Source organism: Eubalaena glacialis, chromosome 15 (assembly GCF_028564815.1).
Source record: "Eubalaena glacialis isolate mEubGla1 chromosome 15, mEubGla1.1.hap2.+ XY, whole genome shotgun sequence".
Taxonomy (NCBI): Eukaryota; Metazoa; Chordata; class Mammalia; order Artiodactyla; family Balaenidae; genus Eubalaena; species Eubalaena glacialis.
Genome location: NC_083730.1, coordinates 69115976 through 69136181, shown reverse-complemented (window position 1 = coordinate 69136181; position 20206 = coordinate 69115976). Strand labels below are relative to the sequence as shown.

At 48.7% G+C, this 20206-nt stretch overlaps 1 protein-coding gene across 1 annotated transcript in view; it reads right to left on the bottom strand.

Annotated features, from left to right (window-relative positions):
* MYO18B (myosin XVIIIB) overlaps positions 1–20206 on the bottom strand; it is a 218838-nt gene that overhangs the window by 19322 nt on the left and 179310 nt on the right. The window contains exons 39-41 of the mRNA XM_061169252.1: positions 12709–12839; positions 3898–3942; positions 2495–2632 (exon numbers count right to left, since the gene is read on the bottom strand). Of these exons, the coding sequence (XP_061025235.1) occupies positions 2495–2632; positions 3898–3942; positions 12709–12839 (314 nt within the window). The remainder of the gene's footprint in view (positions 1–2494; positions 2633–3897; positions 3943–12708; positions 12840–20206) is intronic.

The window sequence follows — 20206 nt, the reverse complement described above, 5'->3', positions numbered from 1 at the left end:
AGTGATCCACCTCCTGGATAAAAGTCAGTCATGGCAGTGTGGCAAACACAAATACAGGCTTCGGAGGCATTCAAACCTGGGTTCAAATCCTGCCTCTTTCACTTACTTGCTGAATGACATGGAGCAAATTTCTGACCCTGAGTCACAGTCGATGATGAGCTGTGACCAAGTACAGTTAGTACTTCTGCTCAAGTGTTGATGTCATGGTCAGCTATTCATTCAGCAAACATTATGGAGCACCATCTGTGTGCCAGCCCAAGGGACACCAACATGAAGAAAACTGACAAGGAGCTTACGGTCTCTTCTTGCCTCCTGCCCCACTGCTGTCCTTGGCGCAGGCCCCTCTGCTCTGAACTGCAGCTGGACAAGCCTGAGGACTTGGAGGGGGAGCAGGCAAGATAAGGGGTACTAGGCTCTAGAGAGGGCTGCCTGGAGGCGCTGCCCGAGGCGCAGCTACAGGAACTGGGGTGTGGCCGTCTTTGCCTCAATCAGTTGTTCCCTAACCTCTGGGCCTCAGATCCCTCTTGTGCGACGTGGGGGTAATGACATCAGTCTCCTGGGCTTACTCTGGGCATCAAATAGATACCAACACTAATAAAGCAGCTAATTTTCTTGAGCTCTTTCTAGGGCTCTGAGTGCATCCTCTCATTAACCCTGACAATGATCTACTCACAAGAAAACATGAACAGAGAAGTTAAGCAACTCGCCCCAAAATTATGGTTACCAGGGGGGAATGGTGGGGGGGGGGAAGGGATAAATTGGGAGATTGGGATTGACATATACACACTACTATATATAAAATAGATAACTAATAAGGACCTACTGTATAGCACAGGGAACCCTACTGAATACTCTGTAATGACCTATGTGGGAAAAGAACCCAAAAAAGAGTGGATACATGTATATGTATAACGGATTCACTTTGCTGTACATCTGAAACTAACACACCATTGTGAATCAACTATACTCCAATAAAAATTATTTTAAAAAAAACCAAAAACTTGCCCCAAATCTCGCAGCTTCAGAGGAGCGAATGTGGGATTGGAAGCCAGATGCTCTGACTTCGGTCCGTGTACGGAAACCACTGCAGCCTCCCACCTCCCACTCAAACGGGTGCCAAACAACTCAGGGTGTCATTCCTTATCATGCACCCTAATATAATTATAGTTACGACACTTGGGTACTATGTTAATGAGCCTCCTCATTCAGCTCTGGCTGCCTCAGGTTCTGCTTCTGCCGCCTTATACATTGGCTGACGGGGAAAAACAGAGGTATTTAGTTACCAGGAGAGAAAAAGTCCTCATCGTTTGGAGTTCATAGAGGACATGGCTCTTTCTCCACACAGGTCTTTGTTTTTAATTAAGAGCGGTAATCAGATAAGCTTGCTTTAACTAACTCCCCCAATGCACCCCATTCTCAGAGCCTCCCTTTGATATTTTCGACATCAAACCTTTCAGCCTAAGAGTATCAGCAGACACGTGCCAGACATTTGCCATTTCCCGAATATGCCCGAAAGCTTGGAGTGAACTTCCACCCCTTTCTTTTTGTAGAGACAACTCCCTGCTTCAGAGCAAACACGTTTCAAGTCAGGACGGGGTTGTCTGGGTTTGCTCCATTAGTTTGTGATTTTTCTTTCTATCTTATCACATTGGTTCCTCTGTTATCGCACAAGCAGTGTGCATTTCATCTTAATTACGCATCTGCTTAATCCATAATTTCTGATTTATGGCCATTAGCTCCTAATTACAAGAGGGCTGCCCTTGAAAAGGAAAACCAAACGAGCTGAGTGGAATGGAGCTGAAAAGCAAGAGGGAAGATGGATTTAAGTCCTAGAGCTAAGGCTGAGCCCCGGGGCCCATTTGTTGGAGCAACTTATTGTTGCCAATCCTATAGATTTGTGAGGGTCCCATCTCAGGCTGTGACTGGATTTGTCTCCTTCTATGGTAGGAAAAAAATATAGAATTCTGACATTCAAACAAAGCTGAAATTTCTGAGGAGGAAATCATCCAGCCTAACGGTCTTTATATGGACTCCCCATTAAAAGAAAAACAAAACCAAAAAACTTTAAGTAAATATGTTTATAGAGAAAAATTTAAATCCCAAACTATCTATAAGTGGAAAACTAGTGGGATTTGCCTTAGATAGAAAACAACTATAATAAATCCACAGCTATTTTTTAAAATGTTCATCCGCTATTTAAAATCATCTGGAAAACTGTGCTTTAGAGAGGGCTGTATTAGATTCTCATCATTTCACCTGTTTGGAGCAGTAAATACAATTATATTTCCTTTTACAGGTGAGGAAGTGAAGGCTCAGAGAGGGTAACTGGTCTGCCTAAAGTCACACGGCTAGGAAGTGGCAGGGTCATACCTCAAACTGGACCATGCTTGTCCTTGTCTAGGACAGAGGAAATGGAAGACTTGAACAGCAACCTTCAAAGTCTGAGATTCTTTCAGCTATTGGTCATCCAGAGGCAGCAGGGAGATACTCTTACCTGGGGCTGAGGATACAGCTGCTGATGGCTGACTGTCGAGAGGGGGTCCTCACCGTGTCTGTGGCCAGGGACAGAGTACAACTCAACCAGGACTGCAGACTGCCCTCTGGCTGGGAGCTGAGGATGGAGACGTTATCTCTAGAACCAGAATGCAAGATGTTGTCAACATGATGACAACCACAGTAACAGCAATAACTAGACAGTCACCCCTTAGCATGAGCCAGGCATTGTGCTAAGTGCTGACATGCCTAACTTTAATCAGTGCTCACAACACCGTCCCTGAGCGGTGGGAGCCAGTGCTGCACCTCTTACATAGATGAGAGTAATGGGATTTGGGGAGGCCAGCTTGGGTCTTGACTAAGGTCACCCAATTCCAACACCCGTGCTAATAACCACTGCTCTTCCTTGGGAAGATAAACACTCTAATATAGATGATGAGGTATCTCTAATTTTGGAGTAAAGTTTGGCACTGACTTTCATACCAAATGATATGGTCATGGAATATGTCAAGTGTGAAGGCCTTAACTCCTTGCCTACCTTAGCTGGAATGTCTTTGGGGACAAAGACTTAATTGTAGGCCCTCTATTTCTGAAAGCAGCACAGGGAGAGGCCTGTGTGGGCCTCTCATTGCTGTGGGTATTCAATGATTATTTTATTTTCTGGTTGATATATTCACTCAAATATATATTATATATAATATATAATAAATTTATATATTGATATATACACAAATTTGTTTGTTTGTTTATAGACCACTCTATGCCAGGCACCATGGGAAGGAACTATAAACATGAACCCAACATTGACCCTGCCCTCAAGACCCCATTTTAGCAGAGTAGACATCTATATAAATAACCATAAAAGAAAATTATCAATGCTGTAGATAAAGACAAGATAGGTTCTAAGGAGGACAAGGAGGGAGCCTTGATTTGCTTCTTGGAGGCATAAGGGAAGGAATTAAGTAGTGGCAGTTGAGCTACATCTTGTTTGAAGGTTAGGGCTTGACTACGCAGGCCTGGAAGGAACAGCACACACATAGGTACGGAAGGCACGGATGATATGGAAAGCAGGAGTCCCAGGTGGAGGGGGAAGTAAGGGTCAGAATGTGCAGGGCTCAAATGTCAGTCTAAAAAGTCTCTTCTGAGGCAACGGGGAGCCACTGACGGTGTCTGAGGACAGTGGCATGGTAAGTCATGGGCTTCTCTTTGTCTGCGAGAAGTTGGACGGTTCAATAGTACATCCCCGGGGCTATATGTTATGACCATGGAGTCAGAGCTCTCATGGGCACTGCGGATAACTCTCCAGTGGGTGTGGATGTTCCTTCTGCAAACTGGACACAGAGGGCCAGGGGCTCGTCTTTGGCTTTGGTGTAATTGGCTCAGTTCTACTCAGGGTTAACTTACGTCTCTTTTCTGCCACTGCCGCTACAATCCACTGCTGTCTGGACACTAGAAGGAGGCACAAGAAAGAGTCTGTTATCCTTGTGCTGCCAGGGGCTGGGGAAGAACCCAGTCTTTGATGTTAAATAAACTTGGGTTTGAGTCCCACCTCCAACCTTTGCCACTGTGTGATCTTAGGCAAGTCACTTGTCTTCTCTGAGCCTCCTGTGCTCTTTTGTAAAATGTAGCTAATAATGGGCCTCCTCCCCCAGAGTGGTGGAGCAGACTGAGATAACCCTTATCAAGATCTCAGCATGGTTCTTGGCAAATAAGCAATGTTAATTAAAGGGTAGCAACCATTACCACTCCTCCTGTTTTAGTACAACTAGTACTGCTATTAATAGCATCATAATTGTCAACAAGCACAGCATTTGCTCTATATTCTTTGTGAGTGTCTGCAAATCAGACACAGGGATGCGGTGGTCGGCTTTCCCAGTGCATTCTGGGAAACTCTGAGCTAATTACAATAGTAGCTATTCTCTTGGGAGCATCCCTTGATTCAACAAATACGCATTACACGCGATCCCACTAACCACCTTGCCAGTCTCCCTCCTGGAGTTCAGGAAGCTGACACCCTTGTCCAAGGTCACGCAGCTTTGAATCCCAGGTCTGTAAGAGCTACTCAGCTCATGCCCTTAACCAGAGTGCAACCACCCAGTGTACGGGTGCAGACAGCCAAACCACAAACCTCAGACACCTGAGCCGCGATTTTAATCCTGGTTCCTCAGGCCGGGACCTCCCAGCTTTATTCTTCAGTGAAATCTGGGCAATTCCTTCCCAGAAGCCCTGGTCACTTCCTCTGAAGGATGCACCTGCAGCTCCTTGGTCCCTACCCTCAAGGGCCAGTCACTCTTGGGGTCTCTACTAACACCTATTCATCCCCACCAGACTGAAAGAGCCCCTCACAGGCCAAGAACACATCTTATTCGTCCCTTTAGCCCCAGGGAAAAGGCTAGAGCAGAAGTTCTCTCAGACGTTGCCTGGTGAATCCAATAGAAGAGGGGTCTGTAAATGACGGCCATGGGCCAAATCTAACCTACACATCTGCTCCTATAAATAAAGTTTTATTGGAACACAGCCACTCCCACTCATTTGCATTTTGTCCACGACTGTTTTTCCTCCACAGTGGCAGAGCAGAATAGTTGCAACAGAGACCACATTGTCTGAAAAGCCTGAAATACTTGCTATCTGGCCTTTTAAAGAAAAATTTGTTGACTTCTCCAGTATTAACAAAAAGCACCTTTTGTGAACGACCCCTTGAGAGGCAGAATAATGACCCCACAGATGTCAAGATCCTAATCCCTAATCCCAAGAACCTATGACTGTGTTTCCTGACATGTTAAAAAGGGCTGTGCAGATATGGTTAAGGTTAAGGATCTTGAGACAGGGAGCTTATCCTGGATTATTGGGGTGGGCCCAGTCTAACGACTCCAATCCTTAAAAGCAGAGACCTTTTCCCAGATGTGGTCAGAGGGACATGTGGCTATGGAAGAAGAGTCAGAGATGCAACATTTCTGGCTTTGAGGATGGAAGGGGCCACAAGCCAAGGAATGTGGGTATCCTCTAGAAGCTGGAAAAGGCAAGGAAATGGATTCTCCTCTAGAGTTTCCAGAGGAACACAGCTCTGCTGACACCTTGATTTTAGCCCAGGGAGATTAGACTGGACTTCTAATGAACAGAACTGTAAGATAATAAGCCATAAAATTTGAGCTAATTTGCTATGACAGCAATAGAAAACCCCTGCAATAGAATAAAAGTATTTTTGTAAGTGACCCTAAATCTTCTTGAGGATCTATATAAATTTTTTCTGATACAGCTTTTAAACAAACTATTTATTTATTTATTTATTTGGTTTTTTGGGTGTGTTGGGTTGCGAGGGCTTTCTCTAGTTGCGGCAAACGGGGGCCACTCTTCATCGCGGTGCGCGGGCCTCTCAGTGTCGCGGCCTCTCGTTGCGGAGCACAGGCTCCAGATGCGCAGGCTCAGTAATTGTGGCTCACGGGCCTATTGCTCCACGGCATGTGGGATCTTCCCAGACCAGGGCCTTAACCCGTGTCCCCTGCATTGTCAGGCAGATTCTCAACCACTGCGCCACCAGGGAAGCCCTAAACAAACTATTTAAAAATACTTAAAAACTTTAACTGAAGTGGCCAGTGTGAGCAGAACCAGCTTTATTCCTGCTGGTGGCCTGAGTCTCTTCTAAGGCTCTATGCGCTGGGGCTGCAGAAGGAACACCAGACTGTGAGGAAAGGCAACTGAATCCTCGTGTTCTCACTGTATGGCCTTGGCCTCCTCTCTTCCCTGTTCGGGGTGTCAGGTGTCCCCGTCTGTGAAATGAGGCGTTTGAGCCAAGATGCTTGGATGCTTAAAAATTATGTGCAATGGAGAGGATGCACTTAGGCCCTAGAGCAGGAGTCCTGGGCCTTTTATGAGCTTTTTTTTTTTTAAGATTTATTTTTATTTACTTATTTAGGCTGCGCCAGGACTTAGTTGCAGCATGCGGGATCTTCTTTTTCAGTTGTGGCATGTGAACTGTTAGTTGCGGCATGCATGCACAGAGTCTTACTCACTGGACCACCAGGGAAGTCCCTATGAGCATCTTATATGAAGACCATGGAACTTCCATTTCCCCAAATGCACAAACACAGACTCAAAATTTTAGTGCAGTATCTGAGGGTTCAGAGTATAATCTCTAGAACTCGTGTGTGGACACCCCCTCCCTCAACCTACTAGTTCACAGACCCCAGTTAAGGACACTGGTTCCAGCTGACCAACGAAGCTACTAGAATGTGGTAGGCAAGGGCCCTGGGAAGCGGAGGGAGGGGTTTGCGTGAACAGGGCTACATCTCATTAGAAAGACAAAAGAACTGAAGAGTCTTGCGGCCCAAGTCGTAGAGTTCAAAACGGTGTGGCATGCGCCTTAAAAACAGAGACAGTGAGTTGTACCTGGAACAAGGTTTCTCGTGCCGGCAAGCAGGGAGGAACAGCAAACACGGGCCGCAGTAGGGGTGGGACTTGAGGCATGATGATAGAGAGGGAGGGGCTTCAGGCCCATTTCCCACCCCAGGAGTCCATGACCCTGATTACAAGAGGGTGCGCCCAGAGATCCTGGTGGGTGCCTGGGCAAGCTAATGTCTCCATAATCCTAAGGCAACTGGCCTTGAACTCTGTAGGAGACAAGGTCTGGGCAGCTGGGCATACTTCCTCACCCACTTCACTGGTTCGATCTTTAATTGAACCCAGCACAGGAATGTCTGCAGAGCACAATGCAACTAACCAAGGTGCAGGCTGGTGTTAATTCATCTGGCACAACTGGACATCTCAAAATAAATGAGTCTCTAGTCTAGGGGGAAAGAGCCCTTTCAGAAGGGAGCAAATTCAAACACTGAGTCCACCCATGGGGAAACGTCCTCTCTCACTCCGATCAGAGGACGGCTGTACTTCAACCTAAGCTCGAATTTTCTATAGGAGTCTGCTTTGGTGTAAAAGAGGGGGTTCTTCTTAAAGGAGTTTAAAACCCACTGACCCTTCCACCACAAGAAGAAAGAGTCTCTGGACTTCAAGCTCCATGAGGCAGATCCACGTTTGCCTGTTCGCGACCATACCTCCTGCCCTAACATGGGAGGTTCTCAGCAGTGATGACGATGATGATATGGTGATGATGATGATGATGTTGTTTATCTGCTGGGCGGGCAAGCAGAGGCCCAGGAAGGGCAGGTGACCTGTCCATGGTCCTGATCTCCTTGGTAGTGCAGCCAGCACTGGAACCGGATATGTGGTGCCTGGTTTTCCCCTCATCTCCTGACATGTGGTCAGTGGTTCTTTCTCTTGCCTTGGTGCATGTGACTTTTCAAGAGGAACTTGGGCCAGGCACTTGTGGACAGGGGGATTGCTGATGAGCAAGAGAAGTAACTAAATGTCTTCTGCTGTATTCCTTTCAGGGGAGTCTTGGCTAGACAGCTCCAGCCTGAATGCAAACACTGCCTGGGAAGTAACACATGAATGCACTGGCACCACGTCACAGTGACAGACACAAGTTCACCAGAATGACAGGCCAGTTACTTGGCAGAGAACAAAGACCTTGACAACAGAAAGGGGAAAGATGGGGTACGTTTGACATGACAGCAGAGCTTAGTCACTGGAGGTGTGGGTGATGGGGTCAACCTGGAAATCAAATCCCGGCCCCATCACTTACTGTGTGAGCTGGGGCCAGTTTCTTGACCTCTCTAAGCTCCAGTTTCCTCATCTGTAAACTGGAGGTGATAATGGTTACCAACCTCAGAGAGCTGTTGTGAGAACTATGTATGTGAGACAGGTAGGCTGTGTGGCCTGGCACAAAGTAAGTCCTCAGGAAAGAGTATTAGCCCAATGATCATGATGTCCTGTAATGCCAGTGTGGATACAGCAGTTTGGAGCCCTCATTCCCCACGAACCCTACTAGCTGGGTATCCAGGCCTTCCAAGCTAGAAAGATGCTCAGAAAGACAGGTGTCCTCTGTGGTATCATTTAAATGTGCTATTCTGCATGAGGGCCCTGTGATGTAACTTGGATGTCTTAGAATAATGGAGAAGTGCTTTAAGCTCTTCCTTCTAAGCAAAATTAGAAGGTAAGAGAGTTGTGGGAAAAGAGACACAGGCAGTCCCAGAGCCCGTCCTACTTCGTAGCAGGGACCGTTAGAGTCTGACCAGAGCCTGGGCCCACTGATGAGTAAGTTAACTCAGAATTATGCCCTCAGTGGCAGCTGCACTCTTTGGTTAGACTCAGATCTTTCTACTTGTCCTGCCGCAGCCTTGTTTTAGCCAAGTTAAAAGGACGTATGTTGCAAAATGTACAACTTACACTCAACACAGCAACAGAGAACTCCTTTCCAGGGCCTTCATCTCAGATGGGGCCAGCTGGTGTGGAGACACTCTTGGCTGACCCAGGAGTCAGGGGTCATCCACTGACCTCTCCACACTCCCCCCCACCCTGCCCCAAACTCCCAGCCAAGGTGATGACAGAGCAGCTGCAGACCCTGGGCCAGGAACAGATGGGGCTGTCAGCTGATGCACCCCTCCCTCCATGAGTAATAAGCAGGCTCCAGGCCTGGGGGAACAGCTTAAAGCATTTCTCCATTAATCTAAGGAGGTTGACGCCACAGTCTAAGTTACACCGCAAGGGCCCCGGTGCAGGCGGGTACGCGTTTAAATGCTGCCGCACTGGCCACCTGGCTTTCTGAGCACGTAGCCGCGTTTCCAGCCTGGAAGGCCCGTTACACTCGGATCTAATACCCAACATGGGGAAATGCGACTTTTCCTAATTTGAACAAGTCTCCCAAAGAAACTCACCTCCAGCTGAAGCACCGCTCGCTCTCTCTCTCCCAGGGTGGGTTTGAATCCTAATTGAGAGCTCAGTTTGGAGACAGACCTTGGCCCAATCCCTCAGGCTCCAATCCAACCCTCTTTCCCCAGGCGATGAGGCAATTAAGAGGGGAGTGCAGGGCTGAGCTGTCAGGCTGGGGAAGAGCTCGGGCTGGCCCTGGGGCAGGAGCTGGGGCTCTGCTCTGGACGGCGGCTCTAGAACCCAGCGGTGCACGTATTTCTTTGTATTGTTGATAACCAACTTAGCTGCGCTGCGGCCAGACAGCATGGTTTGCACGACACTAATCCTCTGAAACTGAGACTTGAGAAGTGCTGAGGCTTCTCTGTGGCAACTTTTCCCCAGTCTTCCCCCACTCCTATGCTATTACTGAAACCCACGCTCTGTGGAAGTTTCAAATCTAAGTTACAAGACAGCGAGTCAGGACCAAGGCCTACTGAGCATTAGGAGATGCTTCCCGAGAACCACCCTGGGCTCAGGGCTGGCTTCGCAGGCTTACAGCCCGTGCCCAGAGGGGCCTGTGCTTGGTGTGACACTCTGCTGTGACTGCCTTAGAATTCCGAACCTATTCTGAACAAGAAGCCCCGCGTTCTCATTCCACGGTGGACCCACACATTGTGCCCGTCAATCCTGCCTGGGGTTCTGGGGCGCTTCACGGGGACACGGTGGGCTTCCATGGGCCACTTCAAAAGGGGAAGAAAGGTGGGAGAGAGGGAACGAGCAAGAGGAGGAGAGCCTTTCTTTCCCACTGATCTCACTCGGGCACACTGGTCAACTTTCACTTCCTAGAACGTTCCTCATTTGCCCTGACTCACTTTTCTCCAGAGCTCCCGCGTCTGGCTCCTTCTTTTAATCCAGGTTTCAGTTCAGTTCTTCCTCTCAGAGAGGCCATGTCTACCTCCCTTGCTATTCATCAGAGCTCTGCGTTCTCTGTCTTTGTAATTCCTACTGTATCCTAGCATTTTATTTGTCAGTCTGTCCACTGTATTCATGGGCGGGGACACACACACACACACACACACGCACATGCACACACACACACACACACACACACACGCTCGCCCATCACAATGTGGGTTCCACGAAGGCAGAGACCATACCTGTGCTCTCCTCCCTCACTACTCCCTCAGGAATTTAACTTCCGCCTGAACTCGGGCAAGTTATTCAATCTCCCTGTATCTGTAGGATGGAGAAACATGATAACAAGAAGCAAGTGGAATAAGACAAACACTCAGCACAGTGTCTGGTGTGGAACACGCAGAATCAGTCACATGAATGAATGAATGAAACTGATGACGGCTGAGCCCCTGCCAGGTAAAAGGTACTAAACCTGGGTCAGATTTTTTCACCTACTTCTTAGCATCAACCCGTCTTACAAATGAAGAGACTGAGGCTCAGAGAGGTTGAATAACTCACAGAAGGTCAGGCAGACATGAACCGCTGGATCCCTGACTGGAAATCAGGCTGGCTGAAACGCAGCGCCTGCGCCCTCCCCAAGCCGCCCCCACTTCCAGTTGCAAGAATCCCACGCATTGCCTGGGCTCTTCCAGGTACAAGATGCATTTCTTCACACCTGGGGTTCTATGATCATTTCACCCCTCGCACAACCCTGAGACGCAGGTCAGGGCCCCTCCGACGTCAGGAAGCGTGAGTCAGGTACTGGGCGGACACTGGAGATTCGGACGAGGAAAAGGCACCAGACGTCCAGCCAAGACAAAGATGTAAAGCCCCAGAGACAAAAGATCATGAAAATGCAGACAGATAGCTAGGGTTCAGATTGGATCCCTGGGGGCCCAGGGACTAGAGCTCAGAAAAGCTGGATGGGAACCAGGGGGTGAGCACGAGGCTTGTCACCTGGAGCAAGACAGATAAAAGAATCTCCTGTTAGGAGGAGGGTGCAGGCAGGGTCCCTTTAAGGCCTGAGGGGATCCCCTATAAACAGAGACCGGAGTGATGTCTGCAACCACCTGTGACCTCACTGCCAGGACCTCATGCCCCAGGTGAGAACCTGCTCCTTGTTCTCTGTCACACCTCTGTCCAGCCTGTCCCCACACCTCCAAGCATGGACGCTCTGCCTCTTTCCAATCTTGTTATTTTTAGAACTTTTATTCTTTATTAGAAAAGCAATCTATTGCTATGCAAGTAAAAATGGTTTAAAAGTTTTGCTCATTCACACACAAAAAAAAGAACATAAAATACTAGTATATACAACCATTAATTCCCATTATGATTAATGCAAAAGCCCTAGCATTTCTATTAACGGAGAGGCCAGCCAAGCATCGAGCGGGTAATATTGACGCCAGGGGTTTGTAATTACAGATGTTAGTTCTGTCATGACACTAATAAAACTGGAGGAGGGGAGACAGAGGGGGTTCTTGAACGTGACCCTGAGCTGGAAGCAGCTGCAGCATCAGTATTAGCCGTTTCACCAGCAATTTGGCAGCTGTGGAAACTAGCAGGGCGTGGTAGAAATCCTTACAATATTTGCGTGGGAGCCATTTTTGCACAAACTGAGGACGTTTGAGATAAAGCCCTTGATTTAGAGGCTAGAACATGGCAAGTCCACTGGGTCTCTGTCACACTGACGCTGAGAATGAACATCTTCATGGGAAAGTTGGAGGCTACACGCTGCTGAGCAGCTGTCACCAGCCCAGGACTGCATCAAGGAGAGAATGTGCTCACGGTCTCATATCGGGGTATAAAGTACATGACTTATATGAGCAAGATCTCCCAAAGAGGACGCTAGTACAGCTAGGGATGTGTGTGCATGTTCGTTGCAGAAATTTGAGAAAATCTACATAAGCCTGAAAAAACCAAAAATTTAGGTCACCAGTAATGCCTTCCCAATGTATTAGAACGTTGGTGTGTTTCCTTCCAGTCTTTTTTCTGGACTGGGCGTGGTCAGCTCTAACACAGATGCCTGGTTCTTCCCACTGGCTGGACCACAGCCCACACACAACTCTCTCTCCTCCCCCGCTGCCCGGCTCACCCACACCTCCCGCCGGTCGGCAGCTGGCCCTGCCCACACCCCAGTAAGAGGTGGCTGGCTGGTCCCAGGAGGAACCACACCTGACGGGTAACTCAGGGCATCCCGCCCCTCACCGTCTCATTTTCTACACAAAGAAAACGTTGCCCAGGCTTTGCTGCAGAGGCTGAGATGGAGGTGGAGACGCCACAGCAAGATGGGCGAGCCGGGCTCTAGGCGTTTGGCGGTAACACAGAGACGTCACCACCAGCGGGGAAGCATCCTGCCTCTGCTGGCCTGAGGCGGCCAGTTATTCCTCCCACGCCCCGGTGCGCCTGAGTCCCCGGACCCCCAGACCTGAGAGGGGAAGCACTGTCCACTGAAGGCTGCAGAGCTCCCCAGGGTGCAGCCCACCTGCCACACCCAGCCCCAGCCGGCTCCTGGTAGCTTACCTCTCCGTGTCGCTGTCGCTGGACACCACCTCTTCCAAGGCTGCCTGCAGGTCGGCAATCCGCCGGATGGACGTCTCCAGGTCTGTCTGGAGGGTCTGTCTCACTGCGGCGAGCTCCTCCACGTACTTCTCCTGGAGACAGAGACCACAGCACACGCTGACCTTGGGCAAGACCCCCACCCGCCTACGAGAGCTCTGGGGAGGAGCCTGACGCTCCCTGGGACCCTGTGACGGGGTGCGTGCCCACGAGGGGCTCCCTCTATGGACAGGCTCGTGGACCCTCAGATGCTCTGGATTTTACAGAGGAGGAAGTGGATGCCTGGGGGCTCCAGGGCACGGCCCCACACAGAGCTCACTCACCCACACCGGGGGTGCCGGCCCCAAGTGGACACCCTGGATAGATGGGTCAATGGATGAGTCAATGAATGTTTCCCAGGAGAGTTGCAGAGGCTGGTTCTGGAAGCGGAGTCTCTGTCCCAGGGATGGATGTGGAGCGGGAGATTGGGGGGAGGGCAGAACAAGAACGGGTCCCTCACAACTCCGTCACCTAGACTCCCCCAGCTTTCCATCCTCAAAGGCAGCAAAAGGCAAAGATGGAAACCCCAGTGGGGCTCCCCGCGGAGCCGGCCAGCACCGCTGGCGTTTATTGAGACCTTTCCACGCCCAGCATTGTGCTCAGCGTTTCATGCTCCTGGCCTCACTCACTCCTCACAAGTCTGGCACGTGACTCTTTATTACTGATCCCATTTCACAGATGAGGAAATGAGGCCTGGGGGAGCGCAAGCCTGAACTGGAACTCGAGCTGGAACCCAAGCTTGGTGCATCTGACTCTCCATGCTCATCCCGTTACTTTCTGCTCTGACTGGATTTTTGTCCAGACTCTCTGGAAAATCTCTGACTTTCATCTGTAACGTTATTCCCACACTCCTCCCCTTTAACACAATGATTGTCAACTGAGGGTGAGTCTGCCCTCCAGGGGACATCAGGCAACGTCCAGAGGCATTTCTGGTTGTCACACTTGGTAGTCTGATGACATCTAGCAGAGTAGAGGCCAAGGGCGCTGCCCGGCATCTTACAACGCACAGGGCAACCTCCACCATGAAGGATTACTTCACACAAATGTCAACAGTGTCCAGCCTGAGAAACCCTGGGTTAAAACCGGAAACCCACCTTCTGGGAATTAATCCCATGGGGTATAAACCAAAACACAGAGCAAGGCTCTGTACCCGAGGATGCCTGCGGCAGTGCTACTGATGACACGAGACGCTGAGAGCCGCCTTGTCACCCAGCAACTGGGACTGGTTATGGAAATCACAGCATGTCACTTTGATGCTATTAGGCAGACGTCAACATTAGAAATAAGGATGGTGGCAGTATGGAACGCTTCTGTGAAATAACGTTAAGCAAGCAGAAGACAACAGAGAATATCGTGCCCAAGTCTACATGCAAATAGCACACATGCAGTTGGGAAAACACTTGGAGAGTTGAGAATATTTATGGATGGGAGCAAAGAGGGGTTATGGATAGGAGTTTTCTTTTGAGCTGCTCTAATTATGTCAAGTTTCTTTTTTGACTGTTGTCTTAAGAAACATGTATATACCAACTGATGAGAGCGTGAAGGGGTGAAAACATAAGGATTGAGGGTCAATCTAAGCACAATTCCCAGCTCCCCACACAACCCACTAGCTGCGGGACCGTGAACGGTTCACAGTCCCTCTCTGAGCCTGGGATTGTTTTTCTTTATTTTGTAGATGAGGAAACCGAGGCCACTGAAGTCACTCAAGGCAGCAAGGAGTCTGCCCCGCTCCCAGGCCAGTGATCTTTCTGGGGCTCTGTGTGCCCGCCCCAGTGAAAGCCCGCGGGGACCAGGACTGCTCCTCGTTAGAGGGACACACTCAGCTCTGCACAGCAGACCAGCTTGTCCATTCGCGGTATTGTAAATCTGTGCCTTTACACTGATTTTGAGTCTTCTCCAATTTGAGAGAGAGAGTGAGCAAAGACCAAGAAAGCCAAAGAAGCAAGCCCAGCTGACGAGAGAGAAGGGGTGGCATGGAGAGGTGGGGGAGTGGTGCTGTTGGTTGAAACTGCCAGCTGTGAAATCCCCATCTTGGTGCTGACAAGGTGAGAAACGGTTTGAGGCAGGGCCCCCAGGCAGGAGGTCGGTGGACTGTCAGAGGAAACAACACACCGTGGGATGGCGAGGGGGGTGTTCGCCCAGGATGTGACCTTGTCAGCTCATAAAGACACCTAGGAAGATGGCTGGGCACACAATCCCAGGAGATTACAGGAGCATCGCCTGAGCGCTGCTTCTTGCTAGTGGGCCAGGATGACAGCGTCCCTGGGAGGCGAAGGGACGAGGTACCTGTGTATCTGTAAGACACGGAGATGCTACCCATGTCCATGTCTGGGCCATTCCAGGCACGTGGTGAATGTTTCTTTTAGAGACGAGGAAACTGAGCACCAGAACAGCAAAAAGACCCACCCAAGGTCATGCAGCCAGGAGACCACAAAACTGGGCAGCCAAGTCTTGGGTTCTCAGGTGAGGCCCTTAAGGCCATATGAGCTGAGAGAGAAGAGCCCAGATGTCCCCTCCTGGTTGTGCCTGGGTGACCTTGGCCCATGTCAACGTCACACAGAGGGAGCAACGAGGTCTTACAGTCTCAATCCGCATGAAGCCTCCTGGCAGACAGAGGATAGGGAGGGGAAGGATGCTGGGTCTCAGGGACAGGTGGCTCTGAGCCAGGACCAAGCAGGTGAGCAGAGGAAATAGGGACCTGAGATGCACCAGATCCATAATATCATGAGAGTGGAAGTAGGCTCTGGAGCCAGGATGCCTGGGTTTGAATCCCAGCTCTACCACTCACTGGCTGTGTGACTTTCAGCAAGTTATTCAACCTCTCTGACCCCCACGGGTAAAACAGGGGCAGCCGTAGTCCCCTTCCCAGGGCTGTTGTGAGGATCGAATGAGCTTGGCAGAGAGGAAGGGCTTGGCCAGCGGTGGCATTACTACGTTTCAACGCTCAGAGGAGAACGAGGAGCAATTGGGTGGGTGTCCCCACATCACCGGGGAGGTTTGCCAAGGTCACGCAGAGAATAAGGAGGCTGGAATGCAGGACTCTGAAAGCTTTTTCACCATCTGCAGAGGAAAGACAGGGGTGGAAAGCAAGGGCAGCTTAGAGGGTGAGTTAACTAGGCAGAGCAAGGAGAGCTGAGAGCAAGAAAACCATCAACAGACAGATGAGGCCTGTGGTTCCGGGGACCTGCGGCTACCGCCACCCTCCACTGTGCCCCTTGCCCTCCGCGCCCCACCCCCATCTGCCTGGGGACGTGCCTCAGGCTCAGCAGGAACCTCCCAGGGAGACAGATTTGGGAAATTCAGAGTCTGTGTAATCAGCAATCAGCAAACCTTTCCTGTTTCAACTTGAAAACCAACCAGTCTGCTGATTGCCGAGACCAAGTCATTAGGCGAAATGGATGCGGCGCCCACACTAGTCTCCTGGGGGCAGACAAAACAAGGCCCAAGCCAGAGACGGCTCGAGAGACATGGAGGGTGGTGCACCAGGAGAAGGGGTCACAGGGGAGGCCCCCCCTCGGGGCTTCTTCCACCTCCGTGACCAGCAGCGCTCACGATCGGGTCAGGACTGCTACGCAAATGGGATTGTGTTTTGAGGCCAAGTGTGAGCTTGATCTTCTCTGTTTTTCTCTCTCTTTGGGGGCTTGGAGCAGGAAGAAGTTGGGGGGAAAGTTAGGGAACAAAACTATTTAGACAGTAAGATGTATACAATAGAAACCTACTAATAAATATACCGTATGTCCATATTACTCCTCAGCTACAATGTAGTGATATACATTGTAATAGACACATAACATACTAACATAGATCATTATATATTCATTATATATATATATACTGCCATACCATTCATTCAATAAGCATCTACTGAGCATGAACTATGTGCCAGCAGCACCGATCTAGGCACAGGCAGTGTAGATAAAATCCTAACTTCCATGAGCATCATTCTTTCAGGGCCCTGATCCTTCTGTATTGCTGCTATCTAGAACAGAGCAGACACTCAATATGTCTTGGGATTGAGTGGCGTTACTGCATGACTGTAAGAGGTGACTGAAGGACGGACACACACTAAGGCACACATAATACATACCACGCACACAGAGATCAACACAAGACTACGAGGTATATGTACGCGCCAGCCTCCCATGCATCACATGAGAGAGTCATCAACCCTTGTTAAACTCCCAAACTGCTCTCCCTGGAACGTGCCGTGTGGAGTCGCCCGTGTTGGGAGCAGTTTGTACGATAATTAGTGGCTGCAATTAAAATCATCTCCTCTTGTGATGTTCCATTAGAGGCTAATATTTAAAACTCTTGTCTGGTTTCTCTGCCCCGGGCATCTCAATCTTCAGAGGACCCTCTCCTGCCTGCAGATGCACAGGACTCTCCTATGTCACTTTCTGTGGCTCTGGAGGTTGCCTCTCTAAACTTTGGAGGTGTCCCGCAAGGCCTCCCAAAGTTAATTTCACCTAGTTTGTATTATAGATCAGACTATCTCAAAACATCCTCAAAACCTGATGAAAATTCATCTTGTTATTCTTTTCTTATGTCCTAATGACAAATAGAAACTTCATGTTACAGAGCCTGGTGTTAAGAAAAAATTATACGCACATGCATATGCTGTGTAAATGTGTATAAATATACGTTTATATAAAGTATACATGTAGTATATAGAAATGTAAATGTATAAATGTAAATACATAAATATGTATACGTGTGAATGTGTGTTCTCCTGTGTATTTACAGATACACACACAAATATTCCCAGTCTGAAACATAGCACATACTTAATAAGTATTTGAGAATAGTTAATAAATGAACGTATTTATTTCTATTTCTCACGTGGGCAGGCGTGCTACTAAATGTTTGAAAAAAAACCTTATCTCACGTTATCTTTATAAAAACCCTCAGAATCACATACAATATAAACACATAAAAAGTAACGCGAGAACATTACAACAAACTCGTAGCAGAGCTATTATCTCTGTGCAGTGAGATATCAGGTGATTTTTCCCCCCCTTTTTATACTTCTCCCGATATTCTGCAAAGAATATGATTTACTTTTATCATCAGAAAATTAAAAATACAGGACTTCATTTCTCTCTGCACTGCAATAAACAACCCCCTGGCCCACCTGCTCAATGCCGCTCATGGCAGCCTCATTATCCCCATTTTACAGATGAGCAGGCTGAGCCTCAGGAAGGTTAAGTCACTTGCCCAGGGACATGCACCCAAGACATGACAGGCTAGAGTGGACCCAGGTCTTCTGACCCCAGCCCACAGCTATTTTCCCCTTTGCCTCTATTTGCTCCTGCTTCATCCAAGGATGCCTGTGTCTCCAAAGCTGGGGGGAGTCTCCCCAGAAACGAAGGTTATGAGGAACTGCTGTTGTTTCATTCAAATTGTCCAAGGGTCACTTGCCTGGGAGAAAGAAGGCTATGGGGGAAAGTAAAAGCCCCGTGCATTGTGTCCTGGCAAGAGCTCCAAGGCCACGTTGGCAATGGGGTGAGCATTAGCAGGAAGTGTTCAGTCCCATTTTGGGAAAGAGTTGGGGTGCCCCTTAGAAAACCCCAAGTGATGCATCAAATTCTCTTATTTAAGACTGAAAAAGAGCCCAACCTCCAGCTGGAAGGGGACTAGGGAGAAGGTAGTTGTCACTAGACAATGTCCTTTCTTCATAATCATCCTGCGAAGTGTTTTATTTTAATGATGTGGTGACAGACACAGAGAGACTCATCAAAGATCCCAAAGTCACCCAGCTAGACAGTGACACGTAGGTTCAAGCTCCGGCCTGCCTGTTTCCAAAGGGTCAGGAAATACCTCACGACTCCTCCTGTCCTTTTCTTCGCCTGTGGCAGGCATGCCTAATCAATCACTGCACAAACCCAGGCAGTGTGGGGCCTGAGTCCTTTCTCTGAACCACCAAGCTAAGTGCTTCACCCCAGTACTGCCCTGTGCTCCATCCACCAGCATCAACTGGAACTCCCAACTCTGCCACATTTCAAATGATCTCAATCCTCCTGGAAATGCCTCCTGAATCCTCAAAGAAGACACTTACATAAGTTGGTTGTGGGGGGGGCTGGTATTTCTCCTTGAAAATTGATGAGTGCTCTATGAAACCAAGGGAAGCTGAAGCCCAACCACACTTAGGGAGGGACCCTGGCTGGTGGGGAGAGGGAGATGCAAACTACCAACAACATGGGAGCAGCAGGAGAAGCACTGGCTTTAGGACGAGATGAACCCTGAAGCACCATGTGAATTTTGAAGAATTACTAACCCTTTCTTACTTTCAGTTCCTCATCTGTTAAAATGACAGTGTTATTCTGCGACAAACAGTATTGCAAGGAACAAGTGAAATAATGTAAAACTGCGTATATCTGGTATACCTAATACTGTGGCACGTACTTGATACATAACAAAGGTTCCCATTTCCTTCTTTCAAAGTAAAGACTCCGAAAACATGAAACCTGCAGGGACTGTATAGTGAGGATAGCCTCATTTTTCAGAAAATGAATTCTATGAACCTGATACTTTTTTGTTGAAGCCAGAAGGATTAAATGCAATGCCTCCAAGGAGCCTGTTATCAGTCAGGAAACTAGAAATCACTCCAGATCATTCAACCAAAGGAATTTAATATAGGGAATTGGTTTTTCAGGTGATGGAAAAGATGAGAAGCCAGAAGAGATTAACAGCTACAGGAAGGCACTGCCAACCCAGGGCTGGAAGGAAAAGCCAAGAAGTTGGGCCATCCAACAGGCAACAGCAGGGCTGCCCAATGGGAGCTGCAGTCAGGGAGGAGGGTCCCAAATGGGATCCGGAATTACAGAGGCTGGGCTGCAGTCAGGGATGCCCCCCAACCCCAAGGCAGTGTGAGAGGGAGAAATACTCTGGTTCCTCTCCTTCTCCTGTCTTTCAACTGTCCCTCACTGCCGTTCATTTGGCTGAACCTACCAGAAAGCAAGCTCTTAAAACAGTTTAGAGCACAGCAGAGAAACGGTGGGAATGAATCTGAGAGCAAACAGGAGAATTACTGGTACAGAGCACAGAGGCATCTGGGCTATATCCAGGCTTCATTATTAAAAACAGACGAGGGTGTTTTCAGTCTGTAAAAATTCATCCAACTGTACACTTTTAAGATTTGCACACTCTTCTAGTTGTATATTTCAAGGAAAACATTACAATAAATCCAGAATTACGATTGTCAAGTGTTACAACCAAATTCTGGATTACAATCCCCAGTCTGTATTAGTTATTTATTGCTACATAACAAATTGCCTCAACACCTAGTCATTTTGAAATATCAAATATCATTCTCTCTCATGGTTTTCTGTGGGTCAGGAATTCAGAGGTGGCTTACCTGTGTGGTTCTGGCTCATGGTCTATGGTAGGATGAATAAGGCCCCCAAAGATGTCCACGTCCTAATCC